The 20,880-nt window shown below is 40.6% G+C and overlaps 4 protein-coding genes across 6 annotated transcripts in view; all 4 read right to left on the bottom strand.

Annotated features, from left to right (window-relative positions):
* LOC148072386 (protocadherin alpha-3-like) overlaps positions 1-20,880 on the bottom strand; it is a 58,591-nt gene that overhangs the window by 34,452 nt on the left and 3,259 nt on the right. The window contains exon 1 of one of the 3 annotated variants that reach the window (XM_087799940.1): positions 18,281-20,674. The exons of 1 other annotated variant lie outside the window; for it this stretch is intronic. In XM_087799940.1, coding sequence (XP_087656066.1) covers positions 18,281-20,659 — 2,379 coding nt within the window. In that variant the 5' untranslated portion in view covers positions 20,660-20,674. Of the gene's footprint in view, positions 1-11,546; positions 14,083-18,280; positions 20,675-20,880 lie in introns of those variants that run through there. One more of the 3 variants, XM_087799944.1, reaches the window with a different exon arrangement.
* Positions 24-3,462, bottom strand: LOC148072389 (protocadherin alpha-1-like). Its single transcript, XM_087799697.1, has 2 exons — positions 879-3,462; positions 24-86 (listed from the first exon to the last, which is right to left on the bottom strand). Exons 1-2 carry the CDS (start codon positions 3,252-3,254, stop codon positions 24-26), a joined length of 2,439 nt encoding a protein of 812 aa, XP_087655823.1. The 5' UTR covers positions 3,255-3,462.
* On the bottom strand, positions 3,350-10,554 carry LOC148072390 (uncharacterized). The gene is made up of 3 exons (XM_087799698.1): positions 8,002-10,554; positions 4,230-6,507; positions 3,350-3,378 (listed from the first exon to the last, which is right to left on the bottom strand). Exons 1-3 carry the CDS (start codon positions 10,375-10,377, stop codon positions 3,350-3,352), a joined length of 4,683 nt encoding a protein of 1,560 aa, XP_087655824.1. The 5' UTR covers positions 10,378-10,554.
* LOC148072391 (protocadherin alpha-3-like) lies at positions 14,891-17,480 on the bottom strand. The gene has a single exon (XM_087799699.1). The coding sequence runs from the start codon at positions 17,312-17,314 to the stop codon at positions 14,891-14,893; it is 2,424 nt and encodes an 807-aa protein (XP_087655825.1). The 5' UTR covers positions 17,315-17,480.

Genomic DNA, 20,880 nt, shown 5'->3' on the forward strand with positions numbered 1-20,880 from the left:
TAATGTTGAGGGAGGAGTTAAGATTATAACGTTTCCAACCAGTCTACGGTCCACAGCGCCGACTTGTGCAATTTTAGAGCATATGACTAGAAGAGAAATATTTAAAAAAAAACGAACGAACAAGAATAACTATTAACCTTTTTTCCTTAAATTCATTTGTTCTAAATTCCTCATTACTATATAAGATTAAATATAAAAATACAAAGTACGATTTACAGTAATGGTTAACAGTTGAGGACTTAAACAAATAATAATAATAATAGAAACGGGGAAAAATGTTCAATGTAACGATAAATGCGTGAAAATACCAGCAATAAAATGAGGTCAGCTGGCATTACAATACGAAATTTGTATTTGAAATGTTAATTATTGAGAAAACAAAAAGCAAATGAATGAATAATCGATTTACTAAAAAATAAAAAAAATTCTGATCACAAATAATGTGAATCAGTTTATACAAAAAATATATTATTGGTTGGAGAAAAGGTATTTAAATTATTTTAATTTACAAAAACGTATAGTTGAGAATTTCATTATGTAATAGTTATAGGCCAATCACATGAAATCGTTTTAATACAAAGATAAAATAAAACATAAAGAAAAGGGTTACATTTTCCAGATAGAGTTCTAGAATCAGCACCAAGGATAGCACCATGAAGACCCCAAAAATAACCCTAACAATGTTGTCTATATACTTCTTTCTTTCGACCAGCTTCAAAAAAAACCCAACAGTATTAATATTATGAACTGTTGACACTGTAAATGTATTAACAGTTGGTAATAGATTGTTGTTGTTTTTTATACAATAGTTTACAAGGGAAAGAGAAATAACTATCATCTGAAATGCGTTCTAGAATAGTTAACGGTTTACTTCTTACCTTGTCTTTGGTAGGTAAAGTCTGAGTCCTGGTAAAAGTGTCTCCTCCGTTAATACTGATCAGTTCTGCGTCTACAGGAGGATACGGGGCGGGGAAAACCACCACGTCACTCTTGAGTGTGTCTGAGCTGAAACACACGTCGTACTGCTGAGTAGATTTGGAGTAAGACCAGCTCCCGTCAGGGTGGGTGGTGATCATCGGGGGGCTGTACCTGCTGAAATCACTGTCTGTCTTGTGACATTTGACCGCTATCAAAGTCACCAGACTCAGCAGGAAGATGGAAGACACCGCCACGATGGCAATCAGCAGGTACAAGTTCAAGTCAGAGAAGTTCTCCTCCTTCATGGTCACATGTCTGAACTGAGTCTGGATGTCAGCTGAGCTTTCAACCACCACCACATCAATAGACACAGTAGCTGTCAGGGAAGGTTCTCCATTATCAGAAACCAGCACCACCAAGGGATGAGTCTTCAGGTCGTTGTCGCTCATTCTCCTCTTGGTCCGGATCTCCCCGCTACTGGTTCCCATCCTGAACAGGTTACCTTTGGGCTCAGACAGGTGATAAGACAGCAGAGCGTTGTATCCAGAGTCTGCGTCTACAGCCCTGATCTTTGCCACAAAGTATCCTGCTTCGGCAGAATAAGGAATGTTCTCACTGTTGACTGAACCCAGCTCAGAATAGGGAGCCAGAATGTCTGGACTGTTGTCGTTCTCATCCAGGATAAAAACATTGACAGTCACGTTGCTGCTGAGAGGAGGAACACCAGAGTCTGTGGCCTGAACTTTGAACTGAAAGGTTTTCAACTTCTCAAAGTCAAACGACTGCAGACTGACGATGTCTCCTGAGTCTGAGTTGATGGTCAAAGCTGACAGGACCGGAACATTTCGAGGATGACTATCTATCAATGAATAAGTCAGTCTGGAGTTCACATCTAAATCTGGATCAGATGCATTAATTCGACATATCTTGGACCCTTGTTGACTATTTTCTTTCACGTACACATTAATTACAGGCTCCATGAATCCAGGTGCATTATCATTGACATCAGAAACATGGACAGTAATGATCCTGTTACTGGACAGAGGAGGATTTCCTTCATCTGTAGCTTCAATAGTGACATCATAGACAGAAATGTGTTCTCTGTCTAGAGGACCATCAACTACTAATGAATAATCATTTTTATAGTTTAATTTGAGTTTAAAAGGAAGTGTTCCAACTACTTTACAGCTGGTTACACCATTGCTGCCTCCATCTTTGTCACTCACGGTAACTAAAGCAACTATTGTTCCCAGCTCTGCGTCTTCTCTCACCGGAGTCATGAGTGACGTCACTGATATTTCAGGAGCATTATCGTTCTCATCAAAAACTTCTATTAGTAGTTTAGTGTGTGTACGACGTGGATTTTGACCACGATCCATCGCTTGAACCCTGAGTTCATACGCAGGTGTCTCCTCATAGTCTAAAGTACCTTTTAATGTTAGTTCTCCTGTTTCTGCATTTAGATCAAATATAACTGAAGGGTCATTTTTCGAGCTTCTTACAAAAGAATACAATATTTTTCCGTTCATATCATCGTCTAAATCTGTTGCATTTAATTGTATAATGGAGGATCCTCGCACAGCTCCTTCGTTTATACATACTTTATAGAGTGTTTTACTAAACACTGGAGTATTGTCGTTCACATCGATAACGACAATTTGTATATTTGATGTTCCTATTTTATGAGGTTTTCCTCCGTCAGCAGCTGTGAGGATCAGGTCTATAACAGGCTGTGTCTCTCGATCTAAAGCCTTCTGCAACACTAACTCGGCGGAGACTCCATGTTCTCCTCCGCTCTGCACGTCCAGAGAGAAATATTCATTCTGGCTCAGCTTGTATGTTTTCACCGAGTTACTCCCTGAATCTGCATCAACCGCTATAGGGAGAAAATATCTCTCACCGGGACTAACAGACTCTGGAATTTGTATCGAATGGGATTGTTCAATAAATTCTGGCGGGTTATCATTGATATCCAAAATCTTCACTTCAATCCGGTGAACATTCATCGGGTCACTCATGACCGCCTGTATTCTCACGGAGCATTCTGCCGTGTTCGGACAAAGAGCCTCTCTGTCTATTCTCTCGTTAACAATCAGACTCCCTGAGCGTCGATCCACGTCAAAGTAATTCTTACTGTCACTGGAAACAACTCGAAGATCCCTGGAATCCACCTCGTGAATATTTAGGTTCAGATCTTTGGCGATGTTGCCCACCACGGTGCCTTTGTTCACCTCCTCAGAGATCGAGTATGATATTTGTGAAGCAGATCCGTCACCCAGACAAAGAAGAAGAACGAAAATAATCCAAATATATTCCTCCACACGTCGAGTCGTCATTGTGGTAACATAAACAGTTGAATACTTTCAGATATTTATCTCCATCATCGCACAAATAAAATCCTCCCTGAACACGATCTTCAGCAGCGACACTCTCAGCTCTTCTCACAATGAAGCCAAACCCCTAAAACAACCAGCCAATCACCGTTTGAGTATTAATGTGAAGGGAGGAGTTAAGATTATAACGTGTCCACCCAGCCTACGGTCCACAGCGCCGACTTGTGATTTTTTACAGCATGACAATAAAAAACATATGCATTTAAAACAGATAATTAGTATAAACCGTATTCTTTGATTTAGTTTGTTCTAAATTGCTAATTTCTATACAACAGTAAATAAAAAATTCTAATTAAGATTTACAGGGAAGGTTAACAGTTGAGGACTTAAAACATAATTAATAGAACCGGAAAAGGGTTCAAGGTTATTTTAAATGCGTACAAATACCAGCAAATAATGATGTCAGCAGGAAATAAATGAGAAAAATTGTTGAAATGTTATTTATTGAGAAGCAAATTAATTATGAATCGAATTTTGATGAAGATTGGATGATCATATTTCAGGGGAATAAGTTAAACCAAAAATTATATTATTAGTTGTAGGAGGTGTATATGCATTATTTCGTTTTACAAATACGTATACTTGAACATTTAATTATTTTTAAGATGAAGTTCCATCAATTCTAAACGTTTGAATAGAAACATAAACACAACATTAAGTATCAAGGTTATATTATCCAAAATTACAAATCAGCACCAAGGATAGCACCAAAATGAGCCCAGAAATGACCCTAACAATTTTTGCTTCCTTTTTCTTCCTGTCCACCAACAATACAACAACAACACACAAAGTTCCATGTTATAAACCGTCGAAATTGTGAAAGTATTAAAAGTTGTTAATGTTTTTTTAACAATATTTTACAAAGGAAAGAGCAAGAACTCTTATCTGAAATAAAATCGAGAATGATTAAAAATGTACTTCTTACCTTCTCTTTGGTAGGTAAAGTCTGAGTCCTCGTAAAAGTGTCTCCTCCGTTAATACTGATCAGTTCTGCGTCTACAGGAGGATACGGGGCGGGGAAAACCACCACGTCACTCTTGAGTGTATCTGAGCTGAAACACACGTCGTACTGCTGAGTAGATTTGGAGTAAGACCAGCTCCCGTCAGGGTGGGTGGTGATCATCGGGGGGCTGTACCTGCTGAAATCACTGTCTGTCTTGTGACATTTGACCGCTATCAAAGTCACCAGACTCAGCAGGAAGATGGACGACACCGCCACGATGGCGATCAGCAGGTACAAGTTCAAGTCAGAGAAGTTCTCCTCCTTCATGGTCACATGTCTGAACTGAGTCTGGATGTCAGCTGAGCTTTCAACCACCACCACATCAATAGACACAGTAGCTGTCAGGGAAGGTTCTCCATTATCAGAAACCAGCACCACCAAGGGATGAGTCTTCAGGTCGTTGTCGCTCATTCTCCTCTTGGTCCGGATCTCCCCGCTACTGGTTCCCATCCTGAACAGGTTTCCTTTGGGCTCAGACAGGTGATAAGACAGCAGAGCGTTGTATCCAGAGTCTGCGTCTACAGCCCTGATCTTTGCCACAAAGTATCCTGCTTCAGCAGAATAAGGAATGTTCTCACTGTTGACTGAACCCAGCTCAGAATAGGGAGCCAGAATGTCTGGACTGTTGTCGTTCTCATCCAGGATAAAAACATTCACAGTCACGTTGCTGCTGAGAGGAGGAACACCAGAGTCTGTGGCCTGAACTTTGAACTGAAAGGTTTTCAACTTCTCAAAGTCAAATGTCTGCAGACTGACGATGTCTCCTGAGTCTGAGTTGATGGTCAAAGCTGACAGGACCGGAAAATTTCGAGGATGACTGTCTATCAATGAATAAGTCAGTTTGGAGTTCACATCTAAATCTGGATCAGATGCATTAATTCGACATATCTTGGACCCTTGTGGACTATTTTCTTTCACATACACATTAATAACAGGCTCCATGAATCCAGGTGCATTATCATTGACATCAGAAACATGGACAGTAATGATCCTGTTACTGGACAGAGGAGGACTTCCTTCATCTGTAGCTTCAATAGTGACGTCATAGACAGATGTGTGTTCTCTGTCTAGAGGTCCATCAACTACTAATGAATAATCGTTTTTATAATTTAATTTGAGTTTAAAAGGAAAAGATCCAACTACTTTACAGCTGGTTACACCATTGCTGCCTCCATCTCTGTCACTTACTGAAACCAAAGCAACGATTGTTCCCAGCGCTGCGTCTTCTCTCACCGGAGTCATGAGTGACGTCACTGATATTTCAGGAGCATTATCGTTCTCATCAAGTACTTCTATAAGGAGTTTGGTATGTGTTCTGCGAGGACTAGGCCCCTGATCCATGGCTTGAACTCTGAGTTCATACGCGGGTGTCTCCTCGTAGTCTAAAGGACCTTTTAATGTGATTTCTCCTGTTTCTGCATTTAAATCAAATATTATTGATGGGTTCACTTTGCCTATTTTTAGAAAAGTATAAACTATTTTACTATTCATTCCCTCGTCGAAATCTGTTGCATTTAATCTAATTATAGAGGATCCACGCACAGCTCCTTCATTAACACGAACTTTATAAAGTGATTTACCAAAAACGGGAGTATTATCGTTTACATCCGTAATAATGACGTTTATATTTAACGTTCCTGTTTTAACAGGTTTTCCTCCGTCAGCAGCTGTGAGGATCAAATCTATAACAGGCCGTTTCTCTCGGTCTAAAGCCTTCTGCAACACTAACTCGGCGGAAACTCCGTGTTCTCCTCCACTCTGCACGTCCAGAGAGAAATATTCATTCTGGCTCAGCTTGTATGTTTTTACCGAGTTACTCCCTGAATCTGCGTCAACTGCTATGGGGAGAAAATATCTCTCTCCTGGGGTCGCGGACTCTGAAATCTCTAATGAATGTGATTTTTCTATAAATTCAGGCGGGTTATCGTTTACATCCAAAATCTTCACTTCAATCCGGTGAACATTCATCGGGTCACTCATGACCGCCTGTATTCTCACGGAGCATTCTGCCGTGTTCGGACAAAGAGCCTCTCTGTCTATTCTCTCGTTAACAATCAGACTCCCTGAGCGTCGATCCACGTCAAAGTAATTCTTACTGTCACTGGAAACAACTCGAAGATCCCTGGAATCCACCTCGTGAATATTTAGGTTCAGATCTTTGGCGATGTTTCCCACCACGGTGCCTTTGTTCACCTCCTCAGAGATCGAGTATGATATTTGTGAAGCAGATCCGTCACCCAGACAAAGAAGAAGAAGGAAAATAATCCAAATATATTCATCCACACGTCGAGTCGTCATTGTGGTAACATAAACAACTGAATTCTTTCAGACATTTATCTCCATCATTGCACAAAAAAAAATCCTCCCTGAACACGATCTTCAGCAGCGACACTCTCAGCTCTTCTCACAATGAAGCCAAACCCCTGAAACAACCAGCCAATCACAGTTTGAGCACTAATGTTAAGGGAGGAGTTACGATTATAACGTGTCCACCCAGCCTACGGTCCACAGCGCCGACTTGTGAAATTGTACAGCATGACAATAAAAGAGAATTTGATTTAAAAAAGGAACCAGTAAGAATAATTATTACGTTGTTTTCCTTAATTTTGTTTTTTCGGAATGGCTCATTTCTTAACAAAAGTAAAGATATAAATGCAAAGTAAGATTAACTTTGATTGTTAACAGAGTGGTAATTAAAAGATCATTTATTAGAAACGTATAAAAGGTTCAAGGTTACTAAAAATGTGTGATAATACCAGCAAATAATGTTGTCAGCTGAAAAGAGAAATTACAAATATAAACGTTTAATTGAAATGTTATGTAATGAGAAATTTAGAAGCAACCTAATCATTAATCGGATTCTGTTGAAGGGTTTAATGATCATATTTATCGTGAATCAATTAAACAAAAAAGTTATCATTTGTTGGATGAGGCGTATTTGCATTATTTTAATTCACAAAGCCTTACAATAGAACGTTTTAATATGTTTAATATGATGCACTCTCAAATGTAATCTTTGAATAGAAAAATAAGACAAAACATCAAGAAACAAGGGAATATTTTCCAGTCAAAATTCTAAAATCAGCACCAAGGATGTTGTGGCGTAAAGGGTTATTGGTCCAAGATCACTGACATCATCCTAATGACTTTTCCAGCTACTGGAGAAACCAGAAACACACACACACACACTGAAAGACAAAAATCTTATATAACGAGATTGGGAAACATCTTGTGAAATCGTCTTGGCCGAGTGTCCAGACACTCGTCATAACAAAGAGGTCCGGAAGGCGGACCCCACTGTGCACTGTATAAAGTCAATGTGAGTTCTGTAAGACTTTGAGGATTTCTGGATTCTAAGCTTGTACGGATTGCTTGTGAATTATCTGCTGGGCTTCGACCCATAGTTAATAAAATCCATCATCCCGTTGACCTGGTCTGGGTTCACTCATTTCCAGTCGACAACCTCTGGTTCCTTCTTCAATAAGGATAGCACCACGAAGACCCCAGAAATTACCATAAAAATTAGTGTTTGTAATGATATTTCTTCATGTCCACCAACGAACAGAAAATACAAAAGATAATATTGCGAACTGTTGACATTGTAAATATATTCAACGTTTTTACACTTAATACAAAAAATACAGGGAAACGAGCAGAAGATCTGAAATACAATCTAGAACTTCTTACCTTATCTTTGGTAGGTAATGTCTGAGTCCTGGTAAAAGTGTCTCCTCCGTTAATACTGATCAGTTCTGCGTCTACAGGAGGATACGGGGCGGGGAAAACCACCACGTCACTCTTGAGTGTGTCTGAGCTGAAACACACGTCGTACTGCTGAGTAGATTTGGAGTAAGACCAGCTCCCGTCAGGGTGGGTGGTGATCATCGGGGGGCTGTACCTGCTGAAATCACTGTCTGTCTTGTGACATTTGACCGCTATCAAAGTCACCAGACTCAGCAGGAAGATGGAGGAAACCGCCACGATGGCGATCAGCAGGTACAAGTTCAAGTCAGAGAAGTTCTCCTCCTTCATGGTCACATGTCTGAACTGAGTCTGGATGTCAGCTGAGCTTTCAACCACCACCACATCAATAGACACAGTAGCTGTCAGGGAAGGTTCTCCATTATCAGAAACCAGCACCACCAAGGGATGAGTCTTCAGGTCGTTGTCGCTCATTCTCCTCTTGGTCCGGATCTCCCCGCTACTGGTTCCCATCCTGAACAGGTTTCCTTTGGGCTCAGACAGGTGATAAGACAGCAGAGCGTTGTATCCAGAGTCTGCGTCTACAGCCCTGATCTTTGCCACAAAGTATCCTGCTTCAGCAGAATAAGGAATGTTCTCACTGTTGACTGAACCCAGCTCAGAATAGGGAGCCAGAATGTCTGGACTGTTGTCGTTCTCATCCAGGATAAAAACATTCACAGTCACGTTGCTGCTGAGAGGAGGAACACCAGAGTCTGTGGCCTGAACTTTGAACTGAAAGGTTTTCAACTTCTCAAAGTCAAACGACTGCAGACTGACGATGTCTCCTGAGTCTGAGTTGATGGTCAAAGCTGACAGGACTGGAATATTACGAGGATGACTGTCTATCAATGAATATGTCAGTTTGGAGTTAACATCTAAATCTGGATCAGACGCATTCATTCGACATATCTTGGACCCTTGTGGACTATTTTCTTTCACGTACACATTAATAACAGGCTCCATGAATCCAGGTGCATTATCATTGACATCAGAAACATGGACAGTAATGATCTTGTTACTGGACAGAGGAGGACTTCCTTCATCTGTAGCTTTGATAGTGACATCATAGACAGAGGTGTGTTCTCTGTCTAGAGGTCCATCAACTACTAACGAATAATCATTTTTATAGTTTGATTTAAGTTTAAAAGGAAGTGTTCCAACTACTTTACAGCTGGTTACACCATTGCTGCCTCCATCTTTGTCACTCACGGTAACTAAAGCAACGATTGTTCCCAGCTCTGCGTCTTCTCTCACCGGAGTCATGAGTGACGTCACTGATATTTCAGGAGCATTATCGTTCTCATCAAGAACTTCTATTAGTAGTTTAGCCTGTGTACTGCGAGGACTCTGACCCTGATCCGTCGCTTGAACTCTGAGTTCATATGCAGGTGTCTCCTCGTAGTCTAAAGAACCTTTTAATGTGATTTCTCCTGTTTCTGAATTTAAATTAAATATTGTTGAGGGGTCAACTTTACCTCTTTTAAGAAAAGTATACATTATTTTACCATTCATACCCTCGTCTAAATCTGTTGCATTTAGCTTAATTATAGCGGATCCTCGAACAGCTCCTTCATTAACACGCACTTTATAAAGTGATTTACTAAAAACGGGAGTATTATCATTAACATCCGTAACAATGACGTTTATATTTAACGCTCCTGTTTTAACAGGTTTTCCTCCGTCAGCAGCTGTGAGGATCAAGTCTACAACAGGCACTTTCTCTCGGTCTAATGCCTTCTGCAACACTAACTCGGCGGAGACTCCGTGTTCTCCTCCACTCTGCACGTCCAGAGAGAAATATTCATTCTCGCTTAACTTGTATGTTTTTACCGAGTTACTCCCTGAATCTGCGTCAACCGCTATAGGGAGAAAATATCTCTCTCCCGTCGGCAATGATTCCGACATTTGCAGAAAATGAAGTTTCTCCATAAATTCTGGAGGATTATCATTGATATCTAAAATCTTCACTTCAATCCGGTGAACATTCATCGGGTCACTCATGACCGCCTGTATTCTCACGGAGCATTCTGCCGTGTTCGGACAAAGAGCCTCTCTGTCTATTCTCTCGTTAACAATCAGACTCCCTGAGCGTCGATCCACGTCAAAGTAATTCTTACTGTCACTGGAAACAACTCGAAGATCCCTGGAATCCACCTCGTGAATATTTAGGTTCAGATCTTTGGCGATGTTGCCCACCACGGTGCCTTTGTTCACCTCCTCGGAGATCGAGTATGATATTTGTGAAGCAGATCCGTCACCCAGACAAAGAAGAAGAACGAAAATAATCCAAATATATTCCTCCACACGTCGAGCCGTCATTGTGGTAACATAAAGAGCCGAATCCTTTCAGACTTTTATCTCCATCATCGCACAAATAAAATCCTCCCTGAACACGATCTTCAGCAGCGACACTCTCAGCTCTTCTCACAATGAAGCCAAACCCCTGAAACAACCAGCCAATCACCGCTCAAAGATTTGTGTAGAGGCAGAAGTCGAGATTAACGTGCATTTAATCAGTTTACGGTCCACAGCGCCCCCTTGTGAGAATATATAAATAACACATACATTTTGCTATTCGCGGCTGTCAATATTCAGCAGTTCGATGTTAGCAGTGAAAACGTAAATAAACCAGAATAGTTTCCACATTACAATGCTTCATAATATAATTATTAAGTGTTATTGTAGTCAATTAATTAGTAGAAGTAGGAGGACATAAACTAGGACCTCATTCAAACTATAATTGGATGAAAAAAACGATTTATACTTAAATATACAAAACTGACAGACTGATGTGACCTTAGTGTAATAAATCAGAACCATGGATAGCTCCCAGGGACCTACTTTTACTCTAAATTAAAGGCTCGATATTTATTGTTTATTTTACTCTTTGTCAGCATCATCAAGAGAGGATAAGTACAACAATTAAAAAATAAACAAAAAAAAACATCTTAAAGAAAAACGTCTATAAAAAAGTATTTGTTCCTTCAAAAAAAAAAAAGGAATTTCCAAGTAATGTTACGAAATACAGTAACTCAGACAACTATAATATTTTGTCTTATGTCAGGAATTGAAGATACTCATACCGTATAACAGACTGAATATGCCAGAGTAATCTCAATTAATTTCAATGTTTGCAAAAAAAAGCTAGACTGAGAGCGTGAAAATCATTTAGTAGAAATATTAATTTTGAAATTATGATTGAGTAAATGCACGTGGCAAAAGTGATTAAAATTAATATATATATACGTAAGCATTAGATAACCCAGAGCAACTAATTGTTGGAACTGCACTTTAAATTAATTTATAGCACCACAAAAACTCCACACATATTACTTCTGGAAAGATTTAAAGTAAAGGCAAAACATTTTAAATGTAAGTAACTACTTATTCTTCAACACTTAGTTAAAAAAAACACCATTCATGACCACATGTTCTTATTAATTTGTGTTACACATTAAAAACTAAATACGTGAATATTTCCTTCTTACCTTATCTTTGGTAGGTAAGGTCTGAGTCCTCGTAAAAGTGTCTCCTCCATTAATACTGATCAGTTCTGCGTCTACAGGAGGATACGGGGCGGGGAAAACCACCACGTCACTCTTGAGTGTGTCTGAGCTGAAACACACGTCGTACTGCTGAGTAGATTTGGAGTAAGACCAGCTCCCGTCAGGGTGGGTGGTGATCATCGGGGGGCTGTACCTGCTGAAATCACTGTCTGTCTTGTGACATTTGACCGCTATCAAAGTCACCAGACTCAGCAGGAAGATGGACGACACCGCCACGATGGCGATCAGCAGGTACAAGTTCAAGTCGGAGAAGTTCTCCTCCTTCATGGTCACATGTCTGAACTGAGTCTGGATGTCAGCTGAGCTTTCAACCACCACCACATCAATAGACACAGTAGCTGTCAGGGAAGGTTCTCCATTATCAGAAACCAGCACCACCAAGGGATGAGTCTTCAGGTCGTTGTCGCTCATTCTCCTCTTGGTCCGGATCTCCCCGCTACTGGTTCCCATCCTGAACAGGTTTCCTTTGGGCTCAGACAGGTGATAAGACAGCAGAGCGTTGTATCCAGAGTCTGCGTCTACAGCCCTGATCTTTGCCACAAAGTATCCTGCTTCAGCAGAATAAGGAATGTTCTCACTGTTGACTGAACCCAGCTCAGAATAGGGAGCCAGAATGTCTGGACTGTTGTCGTTCTCATCCAGGATAAAAACATTCACAGTCACGTTGCTGCTGAGAGGAGGAACACCAGAGTCTGTGGCCTGAACTTTGAACTGAAAGGTTTTCAACTTCTCAAAGTCAAACGACTGCAGACTGACGATGTCTCCTGAGTCCGAATTGATGGTCAAAGCTGACAGGACTGGAACATTTCGAGGATGACTGTCTATCAATGAATAAGTCAGTTTTGAGTTCACATCTAAATCTGGATCAGATGCATTAATTCGACATATCTTGGACCCTTGTGGACTATTTTCTTTCACGTACACATTAATAACAGGTTCCATGAATCCAGGTGCATTATCATTGACATCAGAAACATGGACAGTAATGATCCTGTTACTGAACAGAGGAGGACTTCCTTCATCTGTAGCTTTAATAGTGACGTCATAGACAGAGGTGTGTTCTCTGTCTAGAGGTCCATCAACTACTAATGAATAATCATTTTTATAGTTTAATTTGAGTTTAAAAGGAAGTGTTCCAACTACTTTAGAGCTGGTTACACCATTGCTGCCTCCATCTCTGTCACTCACAGTAACTAAAGCAACTATTGTTCCCAGCTGTGCATCTTCATTCACCGGAGTCATGAGTGAAGTCACTGATATTTCAGGAGCATTATCGTTCTCATCAAGTACTTCTATTAGTAGTTTAGTGTTTGTACTTCGTGGAGGTTGACCCTGATCTGTCGCCTGAACTCTGAGTTCATACGCAGGTGTCTCCTCATAGTCTAAAGAACCTTTCAGTGATATTTCGCCCGTTTCAGCATTTAAATAAAAAACACTTGAGAGGTCATTTTTACCCCGTACAATAAACGAGTACATTATTTTACTGTTTACCCCTTCATCTAAATCTGTTGCGTTTAATTTGATTAATATTTGGCCGCGCACAGCTCCTTCATTGACACGCACTTTATAAAGCGATTTACTAAATATCGGAGGGTTGTCATTTACATCCATAACATTAACTTTAATACTTAAGGTCCCTGTTTTAACAGGTTTTCCTCCGTCAGCAGCTGTGAGGATCAGGTCTATAACAGACTGTTTCTCTCGATCGAGTGTTTTTTGAAGAACCAAATCGGCGGAGACTCCGTGTTCTCCTCCACTCTGCACGTCCAGAGAGAAATGTTCATTCTGGCTCAGCGTGTATGTTTTTACCGAGTTACTCCCTGAATCAGCGTCAACCGCTATGGGAAGTACGTATCTCTCTCCCGTGGGCACTGATTCCGACATTTGTAGAGAATGAGACGACTCCATAAATTCTGGTGGGTTATCATTGATATCTAAAATCTTCACTTCAATCCGGTGAACATTCATCGGGTCACTCATGACCGCCTGTATTCTCACGGAGCATTCTGCCGTGTTCGGACAAAGAGCCTCTCTGTCTATTCTCTCGTTAACAATCAGACTCCCTGAGCGTCGATCCACGTCAAAGTAATTCTTACTGTCACTGGAAACAACTCGAAGATCCCTGGAATCCACCTCGTGAATATTTAGGTTCAGATCTTTGGCGATGTTTCCCACCACGGTGCCTTTGTTCACCTCCTCAGAGATCGAGTATGATATTTGTGAAGCAGATCCGTCACCCAGACAAAGAAGAAGAACGAAAATAATCCAAATATATTCATCCACACGTCGAGCCGTCATTGTGGAAACATAAAGAGCCGAATCCTTTCAGACATTTATCTCCATCATCGCACAAATAAAATCCTCCCTGAACACGATCTTCAGCAGCGACACTCTCAGCTCTTCTCACAATGAAGCCAAACCCCTGAAACAACCAGCCAATCACCGTTTAAGCACAAATGTGAAGGGAGGAGTTAAGATTATAGCGTGTCCACCCAGTCTACGGTCCACAGCGCCGACTTGTGAATTTTTACAGCATGACAATAAAAGACAACTGCATTAAAAAAAAAAAGACAATTATTCTAAACCTTTTTCTTTAATTTAGTTCGTCTAAATTGCTCATTTCTAAACAACAGTAAATATAAGAATTCAAATTAGGATTTACAAGGAAGGTTAACAATTGAGGACTTAAAACATAATTATTATAAACTGAAAAGGGTTCAAGGTTATTATAAATGCGTAGAAATACCAGTAAATAATGAAAACAACGGGAAATACAAAATAAAAATAGTTGAAATGTTACTTATTGAGAAGGAAAATAATGATTAATCGAATTTTGATGAAGATTGGGTTATCATATTTCATGGGAATAAGTTAAACCAAAAATTATATTATTAGTTGTAGGAGGTGTATATGCATTATTTCGTTTTACAAATACGTAAACCTCAACCTTTAATTATTTTTAAACTAAAGTTCCATCAATGCTAATCGTTTGAATAGAAAAAAAAGACAACATTAAGTATCAAGGTTATATTTTCCAAAGTTCAAAAATCAGCACCAAGGATAGCACCATAATGACCCTAACAATTTTGGCTTCTCTTTTAAACTTCTTCCTGTCCACCAACATTACAACAACAACACACAAAGTTCCATGTTATAAACCGTCGAAATTATGAAAGTATTAAAAGTTGTTAATGTTTTTTTAACAATATTTTAAAAAGGAAAGAGCAAGAACTCTCATCTGAAATACAATCTAGAATGATTAAAAGTTAACTTCTTACCTTATCTTTGGTAGGTAAAGTCTGAGTTCTGGTAAAAGTGTCTCCTCCGTTAATACTGATCAGTTCTGCGTCTACAGGAGGATACGGGGCGGGGAAAACCACCACGTCACTCTTGAGTGTGTCTGAGCTGAAACACACGTCGTACTGCTGAGTAGATTTGGAGTAAGACCAGCTCCCGTCAGGGTGGGTGGTGATCATCGGGGGGCTGTACCTGCTGAAATCACTGTCTGTCTTGTGACATTTGACCGCTATCAAAGTCACCAGACTCAGCAGGAAGATGGACGACACCGCCACAATGGCGATCAGCAGGTACAAGTTCAAGTCAGAGAAGTTCTCCTCCTTCATGGTCACATGTCTGAACTGAGTCTGGATGTCAGCTGAGCTTTCAACCACCACCACATCAATAGACACAGTAGCTGTCAGGGAAGGTTCTCCATTATCAGAAACCAGCACCACCAAGGGGTGAGTCTTCAGGTCGTTGTCGCTCATTCTCCTCTTGGTCCGGATCTCCCCGCTACTGGTTCCCATCCTGAACAGGTTTCCTTTGGGCTCAGACAGGTGATAAGACAGCAGAGCGTTGTATCCAGAGTCTGCGTCTACAGCCCTGATCTTTGCCACAAAGTATCCTGCTTCAGCAGAATAAGGAATGTTCTCACTGTTGACTGAACCCAGCTCAGAATAGGGAGCCAGAATGTCTGGACTGTTGTCGTTCTCATCCAGGATAAAAACGTTCACAGTCACGTTGCTGCTGAGAGGAGGAACACCAGAGTCTGTGGCCTGAACTTTGAAATGAAAGGTTTTCAACTTCTCAAAATCAAACGACTGCAGACTGACGATGTCTCCTGAGTCTGAGTTGATGGTCAAAGCTGACAGAACTGGAACATTTCGAGGATGACTGTCTATCAATGAATATGTCAGTTTGGAGTTCACATCTAAATCTGGATCAGACGCATTAATTCGACATATCTTGGACCCTTGTGGACTATTTTCTTTCACATACACATTAATAACAGGCTCCATGAATCCAGGTGCATTATCATTGACATCAGAAACATGGACAGTAATGATCCTGTTACTGGACAGAGGAGGACTTCCTTCATCTGTAGCTTCAATAGTGATGTCATAGACAGAAGTGTGTTCTCTGTCTAGAGGTCCATCAACTACTAATGAATAATCATTTTTATAGTTTAATTTGAGTTTAAAGGGAAGAGATCCAACTACTTTACAGCTGGTTACACAATTGCTGCCTCCATCTCTGTCACTCACGGTAACTAAAGCTACGATTGTTCCCAGCTCTGCGTCTTCTCTCACCGGAGTCATGAGTGACGTCACTGATATTTCAGGAGCATTATCGTTCTCATCAATAACTTCTATTAGTAGTTTAGTGTGTGTACTACGAGGACTTTGACCCTGATCCGTCGCTTGAACTCTGAGTTCATACGCAGGTGTCTCCTCGTAGTCTAAAGAACCTTTTAATGTGATTTCTCCTGTTTCTGCATTTAAATCAAATAAAATTGACGGATCAACTTTTCCTCTTTTAACAAAAGAATAAACAATTTTTCCGTTCATACCATCGTCTAAATCTGTTGCATTTAGTTTCATAATCGATGATCCGCGCACAGCTCCTTCATTTACACGCACTTTGTAAAGTGATTTACTAAACACTGGAGTATTGTCGTTCACATCGGTAACGATAATTTTTATATTTGATGTTCCTGTTTTAATAGGTTTTCCTCCGTCAGCAGCTGTGAGGATCAGGTCTATAACAGGCTGTTTCTCTCGATCGAGTGTCTTTTGAAGCACTAAATCGGCGGAGACTCCATGTTCTCCTCCATTCTGCACGTCCAGAGAGAAATATTCATTCTGGCTCAGCTTGTATGTTTTTACCGAGTTACTCCCTGAATCTCCGTCAACCGCTATGGGGAGAAGATATCTCTCACCTGGAGACACTGACTCAGAAATTTGTATCGAATGAGACTGTTCTATAAATTCAGGCGGGTTATCATTGATATCTAGAATCTTCACTTCAATCCGGTGAACATTCATCGGGTCACTCATGACCGCCTGTATTCTCACGGAACATTCTGCCGTGTTCGGACAAAGAGCCTCTCTGTCTATTCTCTCGTTAACAATCAGACTCCCTGAGCGTCGATCCACGTCGAAATAATTCTTACTGTCACTGGAAACAACTCGAAGATCCCTGGAATCCACCTCGTGAATATTTAGGTTCAGATCTTTGGCGATGTTGCCCACCACGGTGCCTTTGTTCACCTCCTCGGAGATCGAGTATGATATTTGTGAAGCAGATCCGTCACCCAGACAAAGAAGAAGAACGAATATAATCCAAATATATTCCTCCACACGTCGAGTCGTCATTGTGGTAAAATAAACAGTTGAATTCTTTTCAGACATTTATCTCCATCATCGCACAAATAAAATCCTCCCTGAACACGATCTTCAGCAGCGACACTCTCAGCTCTTCTCACAATGAAGCCAAACCCCTGAAACAACCAGCCAATCACAGTTTGAGCACTAATGTTGAGGGAGGAGTTAAGATTATAACGTGTCCACCCAGTCTACGGTCCACAGCGCCGACTTGTGAATTTTTACAGCATGACAATAAAAGACAACTGCATTTAAAACAGAGATAATTAGTATAAACCTTTTACTTTAATATATTTTGTTCTAAATTGCTAATTTCTAAACAACAATAAATAAACAAATTCAAATTAGGATTTACAGGGAAGGTTAACAGTTGAGTTAACTTAAAACATAATTAATAGAACCGGAAAAGGGTTCAATGTTATTATAAATGCGTACAAATACGAGCAAATAATGATGTCAGCATGAAATAAAAAAGAAAAATAGTTGAAATGTTATTTATTGAGAATCAAATTAATGATTAATCGAATTTTGATGAAGATTGGATGATCATATTTCTGGGAATAAATTAAAACAAAAATTATATTATTAGTTGTAGGAGGTGTATATGCATTATTTCGTTTTACAAATACGTATACTTGAACCTTTAATTATTTTTAAGCTAAAGTTCCATCAATTCTAATCGTTTGAATAGAAACATAAAACACAACATTAAGTATCAAGGTTATATTTTCCAAAGTTCTCAAATCAGCACCAAGGATAGCACCATAATGAGCCCAGAAATTACCAACTTTGGAACAATTTTGGCTTCCTTTTTATACTTCTTCCTGTCCACCAACAATACAACAACAACACACAAAGTTCCATGTTATAAACCGTCGAAATTGTGAAAGTATTAAAAGTTGTTAATGTTTTTTTTAACAATATTTTACAAAGGAAAGAGCAAGAACTCTTATCTGAGATAAAATCGAGAATGATTAAAAATGTACTTCTTACCTTCTCTTTGGTAGGTAAAGTCTGAGTTCTGGTAAAAGTGTCTCCTCCGTTAATACTGATCAGTTCTGCGTCTACAGGAGGATACGGGGCGGGGAAAACCACCACGTCACTCTTGAGTGTGTCTGAGCTGAAACACACGTCGTACTGCTGAGTAGATTTGGAGTAAGACCAGCTCCCGTCAGGGTGGGTGGTGATCATCGGGGGGCTGTACCTGCTGAAATCACTGTCTGTCTTGTGACATTTGATCGCTATCAAGGTCACCAGACTCAGCAGGAAGATGGACGACACCGCCACGATGGCGATCAGCAGGTACAAGTTCAAGTCAGAGAAGTTCTCCTCCTTCATGGTCACATGTCTGAACTGAGTCTGGATGTCAGCTGGGCTTTCAACCACCACCACATCAATAGACACAGTAGCTGTCAGGGAAGTTTCTCCATTATCGGAAACCAGCACCACCAAGGGATGAGTCTTCAGGTCATTGTCGCTCATTCTCCTCTTGGTCCGGATCTCCCCGCTACTGGTTCCCATCCTGAACAAGTTGTTTCCTTTGGGCTCAGACAGGTGATAAGACAGCAGAGCGTTGTATCCAGAGTCTGCGTCTACAGCCCTGATCTTTGCCACAAAGTATCCTGCTTCAGCAGAATAAGGAATGTTCTCACTGTTGACTGAACCCAGCTCAGAATAGGGAGCCAGAATGTCTGGACTGTTGTCGTTCTCATCCAGGATAAAAACATTCACAGTCACGTTGCTGCTGAGAGGAGGAACACCAGAGTCTGTGGCCTGAACTCTGAACTGAAAGGTTTTCAACTTCTCAAAGTCAAACGACTGCAGACTGACGATGTCTCCTGAGTCTGAGTTGATGGTCAAAGCTGACAAGACCGGAAAATTTCGAGGATGACTGTCTATCAATGAATAAGTCAGTTTGGAGTTCACATCTAAATCTGGATCAGAGGCATTGATTTGACATATCTTGGACCCTTGTGGACTATTTTCTTTCAAGTACACATTAATTACAGGCTCCATGAATCCAGGTGCATTATCATTGACATCAGAAACATGGACAGTGATGATCCTGTTACTGGACAGAGGAGGACTTCCTTCATCTGTAGCTTTGATAGTGACGTCATAGACAGAGGTGTGTTCTCTGTCTAGAGGTCCATCAACTACTAATGAATAATCATTTTTATAGTTCAATTTGAGCTTAAAGGGAAGAGATCCAACTACTTTACAACTGGTTACACCATTGCTGCCTCCATCTTTGTCACTCACGGTGACCAAAGCTACTATTGTTCCCAGCTCTGCGTCTTCTCTCACCGGAGTCATGAGTGACGTCACTGATATTTCAGGAGCATTATCGTTCTCATCAAGTACTTCTATTAATAATTTAGTATTGGTACTTAGTTGGTCATGACCCTGATCCATCGCTTGAACTCTGATTTCATATGCAGGTGTCTTTTCATAGTCTAAAGTGTATTTTAGTTTAATTTCTCCTGTATTTGTGTTTAAATCAAAAACATCTGACGGGTCAATTTTCCCTCTTTTGATGAACGAATAAACTATCTTACCGTTCATACCTTCGTCTAAATCTGTTGCATTTAATTGTATTATTTCGTGGCCACGCGCAGCTTTTTCATTTACCTGCACTTTATAAAGTGATTTACTAAAAACGGGAGTATTATCGTTTACATCCGTAACAATGACGTTAACATTTAACGTTCCTGTTTTGACAGGCTTTCCTCCGTCAGCAGCTGTGAGGATCAAGTCTATAACAGGCCGTTTCTCTCGATCTAATGCCTTCTGCAACACTAACTCGGCGGAGACTCCGTGTTCTCCTCCACTCTGCACGTCCAGAGAGAAATATTCATTCTGGCTCAGCTTGTATGTTTTTACCGAGTTACTCCCTGAATCTGCGTCAACTGCTATGGGGAGAAAATATCTCTCACCTGGAGTCCGGGACTCGAATATCTCTATCGAATGAGATTTCTCCACAAACTCTGGCGGATTATCATTAATATCTAAAATCTTCACTTCAATCCGGTGAACATTCATCGGGTCACTCATGACCGCCTGTATTCTCACGGAACATTCTGCCGTGTTCGGACAAAGAGCCTCTCTGTCTATTCTCTCGTTAACAATCAGACTCCCTGAGCGTCGATCCACGTCAAAGTAATTCTTACTGTCACTGGAAACAATTCGAAGGTCCCTGGAATCCACCTCGTGAATATTTAGGTTCAGATCTTTGGCGATGTTGCCCACCACGGTGCCTTTGTTCACCTCCTCAGAGATCGAGTATGATATTTGTGAAGCAGATCCGTCACCCAGACAAAGAAGAAGAAGGAAAATAATCCAAATATATCCCTCCACAAGTCGAGCCGTCATTGTGGTAAAATAAATAGGCGAATCCTCTCAGACATTTATCTCCATCTTTGCACAAAAAAATCCTCCCTTAACACGATCTTCAGCAGCGACACTCTCAGCTCTTCTCACAATGAAGCCAAACCCCTGAAACAACCAGCCAATCACCGCTCAAAGAATCGTGAAGGGGCAGGACTACAGATTAACATGCCTTCAGCCAGTCTACGGTCCACAGCGTCCCCTTG

The sequence above is a fragment of the Callionymus lyra genome, chromosome 9 (assembly GCF_982586985.1).
Source record: "Callionymus lyra chromosome 9, fCalLyr1.hap1.1, whole genome shotgun sequence".
NCBI lineage: Eukaryota > Metazoa > Chordata > Actinopteri > Syngnathiformes > Callionymidae > Callionymus > Callionymus lyra.